General features: G+C 46.0%; 1 protein-coding gene across 1 annotated transcript in view; it reads left to right on the top strand.

Annotated features, from left to right (window-relative positions):
• Positions 1–5,863, top strand: part of crim1 (cysteine rich transmembrane BMP regulator 1 (chordin-like)) — a 57,937-nt gene extending 52,074 nt beyond the window's left edge. Inside the window, exons 14-17 of the mRNA XM_027004800.2 lie at positions 59–247; positions 1,039–1,152; positions 1,817–2,010; positions 2,191–5,863. Coding sequence (XP_026860601.2) covers positions 59–247; positions 1,039–1,152; positions 1,817–2,010; positions 2,191–2,367 — 674 coding nt within the window. The 3' untranslated portion in view covers positions 2,368–5,863. The remainder of the gene's footprint in view (positions 1–58; positions 248–1,038; positions 1,153–1,816; positions 2,011–2,190) is intronic.
• Positions 5,864–10,137: the final 4,274 nt, after the last annotated feature.

A 10,137-nucleotide genomic window follows, 5' to 3' on the forward strand; every position in this document is an offset into this window, starting at 1 on the left:
CGTGCCGCCGCCCGCGTTCTGCTTCTTCAGTGTACGTTTCTTGTTTCCTCCTGGGCAGACGCCACGCCGCGCGCCGTGTGCCACTTCAGTGGCAGGACATACATGGACGAGGAGAGATGGGATATCGACAGCTGCACGCACTGCTACTGCCTGCAGGGCCAGACGCTCTGCTCCACGGTCAGCTGCCCCGCCCTGACCTGCCACATGCCCATCACCTTGGAGGGCAGCTGCTGTCCCACATGCTCAGGTCAGCTTCCTTAGCCACACTAGAGCCATACATGGGCCTTCCGCTCCGTATAATTGCAGACAAGCGCTAATGCCGCATATTAATTGCAGCTTTTCCTAACCAAGCTGGTTGAGTCCTGTGTTGCCTCCTTGTCTGCGATTGCCGGCTTGCACCGTTGCGCTGTGGCCTACAGGGGAACGTAAGCTGGAACCTCTGGGAGTCAGCGGAGCCCCGGCTGAGACTCCACACAGCGTGGCCTTTGTTTTTCCGCTCCCGCTCATATCTCCATCTCTTTCTTCTGTCTCTCCCTCTCCTAAAGTAGCGTTTACTCTAATTGACTGGGGCTTTGCTGAACGTGGGGCTCATTAAGATGGATCACTGGAAGGGATTCGCGCGTGGCTGGCCCAGGCCTAAATTAGCTCGCTGCGTGCGCGGGAGATAATGCCATCGATCACGGCCCTCTTTATTGCTGTCAGCCGTGCCGCGGGATCGATAGGGAGCCACGGGGAGGTGCCGCCCGCCCTTATGACCAGACCCCCCCCCGCCCTCCCCCCGCTTCACCACATGCACCACGGTCCTGCACTCCTTCACACTGTAGTTGGGGCTTTTATTTTGCCCTGAACCTTACAAATGTAAAAGTCCCTCTCTTGCTGTCACTCTCTCTGTTGACTTTACTTCGTGCTAATTGCCTGACTCCGATCATCTTGCAGGTGTTGTCATATTTCTCATTTATGTGTGTATAACCTATCGAGCACCATGTGCCAAAATATTCAATTTTTAAAAAATGTGAACTGAAATGGCGTTTTCTTTAGAGTTGGCCCCCACCAACGTGCCCATCGAGAAGACGGACCAGCGGGGAGACAAGACGAGGCACCAGCCAGCCTGGCCTACACACAGCGAAAATGACATCATGCCCCAGTTCAGAGGTCAGCACACCTCTCACGCTCTCTCACGCTCTCTCACGCTCGGGCCGGTCACTCGTTCACTACACGTCAGTCGGAAAAATGCAAGCTGGGGTGGAAACGTCACACGTTGTCGCCGCATGAAACCCCTTTCAGAAAAAACCTGGCAGATTTGTAGGGAGTACGGCAGCGCGCGTTTGACTCCTAGGCCTTCGGCTCAAACTATATTGACGACTGTATTATTTTAGTTTTGGCTACGTCGCCTTGACTTTCTGCTGGCGTCTGTGTATTGAAATGCATGTCTTTTTCCTCTGTGATCAGTGACGATGCGGCTGCAGTGTTTTCACGGACGTTTGCCAAGTAGTTTCTCTGTTAATTCCATCAGTTTTTTTCTCTCATTTAGACCTTTAGTTGTCTCTTAACCGCTCCCTCCGTTCCTGTGAAGCGGGACGGACACAAACATTTTTGCTGTTCAAGCCACTAAACAGGCAAGGCTCGCGCCACTCAAACACAGACGCGTTCGTTTTTAAGCGGCACGGGAATGCGCTCGTGATCCCTTTTCGACGGTGCCGGGATGCCGGAGTCTGCCAGGTATTCCGAGGATGTAAGTCGTGCCCGAGGCTCCTCGCGTCAGCCTAGGCGCCGCTCCGAGCGCCAGCCACGCTAACAGGTGCACACGCCCCCTCAGGTGACTTCGGCAACCTGCGGATGCCCTACCTGGACGGGAAGACGCCGTTGCCTGGCGACGACGGGCGCCTTCACTGGGCCTGGGTTGCGCTGCCCGTCTCCATGATGGTGCTGGCGGTCACCGCCTTGTTCCTGCTTTTGCTTAACCAGAGGAAGCAATGGATCACTGTGCCTTGCTACAGCACACCCACTAAGGTAAGTGTGCTACAGGTGCCTCCGGCATCTGCATCGACTAGGCTGGCTTGACTAGACAAGTCTAAATTGCTTCTGATTGTTCAACAGTGTTCAACTGCTCTGAAAGAGGAGAAATGGGATTTTCACGCAATATTTTCTCTCGGGGTGTGTGTGTGTGTGTGTTTGTGTGTGTCTAAATAGCCCACGTGTCTGAATAACCAGCTGGTGTACGTGGACTGCCACAAGGGGACAAAGGTCCAAGTGGACAGTTCTCAGCGCATGCTGCGCATCGCCGACCCAGACTCTCGCTACAGCGGCTACTACAGCATGCAAAAGCACAACAACCTGCAGGCGGACAACTTCTACCAGACTGCGTGAGCGGGGAAGAGGCCCAGAGAGAGAGAGAGAGAGAGAGAGAGAGAGAAAGAGAGAGAGAGAGATGGAGAGAGAGATGGAGAGGAAGAGACCAAGCCCAGGGTGAGCTGCCAAAACTACACAGCACATTACAACAGCTATGAACTACAGTGATGGACAGTGCCACACACAGAGAAGAGGACTGAGGAGAGACCTCGGCAAAGAATAACAATCGCAACACCCACATTAGTAGAACGCCACTGCGCAAGGCACGCAGACAAGCGAAGACCTCATCAAGACATGACCGTGTCACGCCAGCCATGCAGGAGTGTATTTATTTGAGCGGGAGAAGCTGAAAGAGGTTTTCCCAAATATTTTTGTGCATTATAGGTATGTAAGTTTGGGAGTGCGTGCGTGTGTGTGTGCATCGATGGAGGTTTGTCAGACGTACATATTAGGGATGATTAGGGCAAATTGGGGTGGATTTTTTTTAATTACTTTATTTTTCAAAAGTTATATTTTTCGTGCATTCCTGCTCTGTTTTTTTTTTTTTGGGGGGGGGGGGGGGTCATTTTTTTTTAAAGAAAAAATCTATTTCAATAGAGAAAACTCTTGATTCAAGTGCTTTGTGCGAACGCTGAACCAAAGCTTCTCTGTAAGCGAGGACGGCGTTGGCGGCAGACGCGAGGACTCCCATACAGCCGGGGCACGCGCAGGACTCTGGGGGCGCGCCAAGAAGCCAGGGGCGGGGGTCCCGATAGAGGCCTCCTGCGGGCCACTTCCCTTCTCCCTAGGTCAGGTTTGGGGGCCGGGGGGTTTGCTCTTTGGACAGATGGAGGGCGGTTGAGCTTCCTGCTGGGTACATTCATGTTGGTCTCTCTGTAGTATTCTGCTTACACGTATAAGCATTTTTGCCCCTTCCACATAACAAACGTTGGCTTCTTTATTTTGCGACAAAAGGGCAGAGGGACTCTTTCTCATACTGCAAGCGACAACGTGTTTTGCGGGAAAGAACATAAAGGTTGTTACATGGGATAACAGGTAGTTGTACTGGTTTGATGCATCTATGCTACAAGTGCTGCTTTTTTTTGCTTTGATTCTGTAAGCCTTGTTTTCTAGGGGTTGAACTATAGTATCAATTGCAAGGAAATGTAGAATCAAAGATTACGGTTGACTGACTTTTGCTAAGGGGTTTTGAGGCACAGAATGATCTTTTAATTGTAATTTTTATCCCTTGTTTTTACTTGTACGGAACTGCCTCCTCCTCCGGAAGCTTTGAAATTCTATTGAAGCACCTTTTGTTTTCTGGTTTTCCTTGCTCGGAAAAAAAAAAAAAAAAAGCAGTCTACTACCAAAATTGGCTTCAGAAACCTATACGCATTATAGGAACATTTATGTACATATTAATACTAAGATGAAAAAGACCTGAACTATTGTGTGAGTATAAATGTCTGTGTGTATGTTTGTGTTGGCATGTATGTACGTGTGTGTGCACAGACGCACATGCATGCATGCTTTTATTTTGCTTCACCTGTAAAGTTCTCCTTTTCATTATCCTATTTGAATGTATTTATGACAGAAAAATAAGAGATTTTTATCTATAGAAAACCGATGACGGGCATTCCATTGCCTTGCTTGCTTGGTAGTGAGTTGAGAGAAAGACAAAGGAAAAAGGCAGAAAGAAAGACAAACATCTCATTCTGTTGTAGTTTGTTTCCTCTTTATTGGGATTTTGAGTTCCTTTGGCTCTTCTTTGGCCTCAGGGGCAGTTTTCCAGCTAGGCGCTCCGACCTTTAGCCGAGTCTCTTTGGCTTCCACCAGTGACGCAACATCTTGATCTGTGTCTTGGCGACGGTTTGAACTGCTGGTCATGGGGTGTGTTTCTGTTCTTCAAGGTCAAAGGTCACTGCAGGCCTCAGAGCTACTGGGAGCTCAGCAGACATGAGCTGTTGACGAGGGCGTAGTGAGGAAGAGAAGGGGCCTGTAGACTTGAGACAGTTTGTCTTGGCTGTTCTTTAAATCTCTTGTCTGAAAATGTTTGTAGAAATATACATTTTGGCACTTTTATATAGAGAAATAAATAACCTTTGTTTTTTTGTTTTTTTTTCCTAACAAATGCTTTTTAAAGAAAAAGTTGCCATTGCGTTTTCCTCACACCTCGTGGGACCCTGTGCAGAGCGGTTTTCCAAGTGTTTCACAACTTGGAGACTAAATCAGGATGGTAGGATGTTTTTTAAAAAATAGAATAAAATCAAAACTTCACCTTTATTATTAGGCAAGATGTCATTTGGACCTGAAGCAGGCGTTAGTGTTTGTTCACGTGCACAGATGGAGTCGTGTGAGAGAGCTGAGGTAGAACATTTACTCCTCGTAGAAAGAGAGAAGGAGAGAGAGAGAGAGAGAGAAAGAAAAGAAAAAGAGAGAGAACCTGCGCCCCCCCCGATGAATCCGCACAGCAGCTCTGCACAGAGTAAATAAAGCAACTTATTGGAAGTTCTGAATCACAGTCACGACTAGTCTGAGAGTTACCCAGAGACGTGGTAAACGAACACAAGCTTTGTGAGGAATTGTGGTGTTAAATAAAACCGCACAGCAACATTGCCTCTCCAAAACAGTGACGAGAGTTTAGCGAGTCATTCAGAATTAACGGATGGAGTACTAACGGGGGCATGTCGCACTTCCAGTTTCGAAATGCAAAGTTGCTGCCAGGATTCGTTTATTTTGTAGTACTTGGAGTGCTCCCAAGGCGTTCATCTAAACACAACTGAAGAACACAGGGCTTCTGCTAACAGCCAATCTGCACGTTCCGGGGGTCTTTTGGGGTGAAATCTTTTTTATTTTCAGTGTATTCTCCAAGTATTGTTGTAAATACTTGAGTGTCACTCGCCAAAACCAATTTTAAAAAAAGACAAAAGGGTTGGAAACAAAAAAATAAAAGATTTAATTTATTGTTTTAATTACCTTAATTTATTGATGAGCAGAACAATTGAGCACATAGGGGTTTCAAAGACAGCTGAAATTGTGCAAATGTTTTGGTGTCGTCTTGGACTCTTGAAGAGTGTTTAAAAATGGCTGGGTTCAAAGACACAGCACGTTTTTTGATTCCCACTGTTGGCCTGATCTTATCCCCATTGTGTTTTTGGGTTTTCTTTGTTTTCTTTTGTTTTCCTTTTTTTCATGAAAAACGTTCCTTTCAGGAAAAGCTAGTGGGCCTAGTCCTGTTTCAGTAAGTAAGCTTAATGAACTTGGAGAAATTTCTCTCCTAATCCCCCTTCCTTCTAACTCTGTGTATTCGCAGAAAACTTCAAACACAGAGCCTTCTCAAGTTTGTATACTACTGGTGTTTTGTGCTCATGTAAAAAGCAAGATTTGTCAATATTGGTATTGATATTGGAGTTTTCTAAAGAGGGTAGATGAAGATTTGACTCAGAATTCCCATAGCACAGCAGATCTTTTTCAATTTCTTGTATTATTTTTGTTTGTTTCTTTGCAGCACAATAAATACTTTTTAAACAGTCAATGCCCTTCTGTTGCTTTGTGCATTCAGCCATTTATCATTCTTGTTTAGGCATTTAACATCGATTTCCTGAAATGCTGGTACTTACGGTCCTATACTCAAGAACAGACAAACATGTAGTATTCAATACTTCTGAAGTCATTTACATTTACATTTGTGCCATTTAGCAGATGCTCTTATCCAGACGTGCTTTGTCATCTACTCATAGAATGCATCCCAAGCTAGTACAATAGGTGAGAGTCCAAGATACCATTGAAGTAGGATACTGCTTGATACAGGAGTCCATGCTGATGCCTGGAAGGAATTATAAAATGAGCATGAGAACAATAACGAAGTACAAGCGCTAGAAGGGATCAATTAATCAACAGCAGTGCAATATTTCCATAACTGCAGGATTAGTGGTCATTTAAAATATTCTGAAAATAGTTGAGTTTAGTCTGCATTTGAAGACACCGAGGAGCTCTGCTGGTCACACAGCCAGTGGAACTTGGTTCTACCACCTGCAAGCCATGAGGGAGAAGTGTGTCGATGGTTGTCTTAAATGAGACTCGAAGGATGGGGTTTCAAGCCAAGCCACACTTGAGTTGCGCTGTACTTGAGGCATGGATCGGTCTATGACCGCTGTCGTCATGTAGGAAGAAGTTGGCCCATTCTTGGCTATGTAGGCAAGAATCAGAGATTGAAATCTGATGCAAGCAGCTACTGGAAGCCAGTAGAGGGAATGCAGCAGTGGAGTGACATGTGAACTTCAGATGAGTGAAGCCCAGCTGTGTTGCTGTGTTCTGTTTCAATTGTAAAGGTCTGACAGCCAGCAAGGAAAACCAGCAAGTTGTGAGTTGCAGTAGTCAAGGCTTGAGATGTCAGTCAGCAGTGGTATTCTGTTCCACTGTGTATGATGAAGGAAGTTTACAAAACCAGATGCATTCTCACAATGGGACAGACATAAGTACCAAAGACAATGCAATCTCACACACAGGTGAAGAGCTCCATGTATGCTGAATATTTACATTTGGCAGACGCTCTCATCCAGAGCGCCTTCAAAAGTGCTTTGTCACTCAAGCCGTACTTGAGATTCAAAGTACGTTAACATCATGAATGGAGGGTCTGGTCCATTTTTGGCTTTCTAAGCAAGCATCAAGGTTTAAAATTTGATGTGGGCAGCTACTAGATGCCAATGAGGGGAGCACAGCAGTGGAGTGACGCGAACTTCGGAAGATTGAAGATCGATCCTGCTGCATTCTGGACAGAGTTACAGAGGTCTAGTTCTGAGATTACAAGAGATTGCACAAGTGCCTGAGCAGCTTCCTTCAAAAGAAAGGTCTGAATCCTCCGTATGTTACAAATGAGAAATCTGCAAGACCGGGTCGGATTTGAAACATGAGTTGAGAATAACATCTGGTTGTCCAAAGTTATGCCCAGGCTATGAGCAGCTTCAGATGGTGATACCAGGGAGTTCTTGAAGAAAACTGTGAGGTTATGGTAAGGGCTGGGAATTCCTGAGATGTACAGAAGCTCGGTTTTACTGGGGTTGAGTTCCAAGGGGGGGGGGGGGGGCGGCTATCATCCATGCGGCAATGTCAGTTAAGTATGCTGAGATGCATTTTAGAAACCTGTGTATTGGATGATGGGGAAAGAAAGAATTATTTGGGTATCATCAGCATAGCAGTGGTAAGAGAAGCCATGAGAAGATATTACATTACCAAGACAACGAGTTTACAAAGAGAAGAGGGCCTAATACTGAGCCCTGGGGGACACCGGTGTAGAGTCTACATGGATTGAATGTGGATCCTCTCCATGTTACCTGATATGACCATCCTTCCAGATAGGACTGAAACCATTTCCATGCAGAGCCAGTCACACCAAGGCTGGAGAGAACACAAAGGAGAATGTTGTGGTTTACTGTGTCAGAGGCTGCCGAAAGAACCAGAAGAATCAAGACAGATGACAGTTTGGAAGCTTTGGCAGCATGAAGTTTCTCCATCAATGCTATGAGGGCTGTTTCTGTTGAATGTGCTGGTGTGTATCCAGACTGCTTGAGATCATGGAGCTGGTTCTGAGTGAGGAAAAGAGATAATTGATTGCAAACTGCTTGTTCAAGAACTTTTGAGAGGAAAGAAAGAAGTGATACCAGTCTATAGCTGTCAAATGTGGCCTTCTTAAGGAATGCAGTTCGTACATATCCCAAGGATAAGCAGGAGTTGCTGATGACAGAGGTGAAAGAAAGCAGATCTCTTGAGATTGCCTGGAACAGAGTGGATGGAATGGGGTCCATCGGACATGGAGTCGGATTGCTGGAAGTCAAGAGTTGAAGAATTTTGTCTGAGGAGTGGGGAGAAAGGAGAAAAAGCCAGAGAGTTGGATGTAGGGGAATAAACAAGGGTTGGAAGAGTGGGAACAGTGGAAAAGGACTGGCAGATGGCTGGAACCTTCTCCTCAAAGAAGTTGAGGAAAACCTCAGGAGAACGATTAGGAGAGAAGGGGAAGGTTAAGGAGAAATGAAAAATACTTAAGAGCTTGAATGGATCGAATGCTGATTATTTAAATATTCCTCTGTAATCAGATGTCTTTGCAGATGTTACTTCCAGTGAGAACTTGGAAAGGAGAGACTGGTATGAGCTGAGGTCTGAATCCAGGTGAGTCCTGCTGACAGCGACAGCTGCAGCTGGGCGTTTGAGAAGCACTACACGAGGCCACTTTCACTCATTTGCTTTGTGCGTCTTGGTGCACTTTTCGTAGGATCTGCAAGGGTGGTAATGTGGACCCTCGAGACAGTAGCGCGACTGAACCACGGAGAGGAGACACAGAGCCATGAACTGTGTGTAGGAGTGACGCGCTAAATCACGCCACTAGAATTTAAACACTCGCCCCATCTCCAGACTGATGTGTAAAACGAGATTTATTCAAAGTTATGGTCAGGAGAGACTCTGAAATAGTCATTCTCTTTTAGGGGTGCAAAGGTGGGGCTGTAAATGTGCCCGCAGCTCGGCGGTGACATTCCGAGGTTCGGACGGGTAAAGACGACGTAATTGATTGCCCAGCCACGCTGATAGAGGTGAGGTGTTCGTAATGAACGCACCCTGCGGTAACAGGAGAGGGGCGCAGCACGACTTGTCGGGTTCGTGTGCTTAAGGGTCCGTTAGTTTCACGCTCCTTTTCTCTCATACCGAGAGACATGGAATATGTGACAAGGTGTAAAATAATTAAGCTTTACTTTTCCTCAATTATGCAGCTCTCATTTTCATTTGCTTTGATGTGACGTGGAGAATATCTGCATGAAGAGGAGGAAATAACTACAAAAAGAGCAGTGCGACAAAGCCCAAGCCACTTCTCTGAATCCTACCCAGATGCATGAGGTTACTTTGGCAAGCAACAATAGGCTTAATATTAAACGGAATCAGTCAAATAAAAGCCACCTCCAGCCTTCTTCGACCTGAGCCCAATTACATTCTTTTTCGGTGACACTTTTTTTCTGAACCGCAATAACTCCGCGAACGTGTGCGTGTGCGGCTGCTGTAGATTTTGCAACCTGCTTTCATTTCCGTATTAGACCAGACATGTGCAGAAATGTCCATCGGCAAACCCTCTCACTTTGTCCCTAATGCTTTTGACACTTGTTCTAATGTAACGAGCGTTGACGCTGCCCTGGACGCGGAGGGATATTATGATTACGAACTATAAACTAATGCCTGTGCCCCAGCTCCGTCTCCCTAAACGTCTGCTTTAGCTTCAGTAAAACGCAGTCGAGTTATTCGCGTCTAACTAGACGTCCTAACGCGCCGACGTGACTTCTACATTCTACACTCAGGTGTAACATCGTACTATGGAAACAGTAACTTTGTTAAAAGCTTGTCTGTAAAATTATGATACCTATATCATACTCACTCGTTTTTACAGTCAATTCATTAACATTTATATAATCCTTAGTCAACGGGCTTCTTCCCAAATCATTCAGTTGTATACACATAATTTATGAACAGATTATAAGAATTACAGATGAAGGAAACGGTTAACTTCAATAAAAAATCTTTTTGCTTTCTGGTAAATTTCATTGTCTGGAAGATACCTCTGTGATGGTACTAAATTTGGCGTTTTCATTTGGCAAGATTGTCAGTGAATAAATATTATATTCTTTAAAATTCTGTGTCACGGTACGCCAGGCGCCCAGCCTGAGTGACACGCCCATTGCCACACACACGCACCTACGCCTCTTCCCCACTCCCAGGCCCCTTATTGCCTTTTTGTTTCAGCTAGAGAAACACGCCTCGTTCGAGTGTTCG

The sequence above is a fragment of the Electrophorus electricus genome, chromosome 13, assembly GCF_013358815.1.
Source record: "Electrophorus electricus isolate fEleEle1 chromosome 13, fEleEle1.pri, whole genome shotgun sequence".
NCBI classification, from domain to species: Eukaryota; Metazoa; Chordata; class Actinopteri; order Gymnotiformes; family Gymnotidae; genus Electrophorus; species Electrophorus electricus.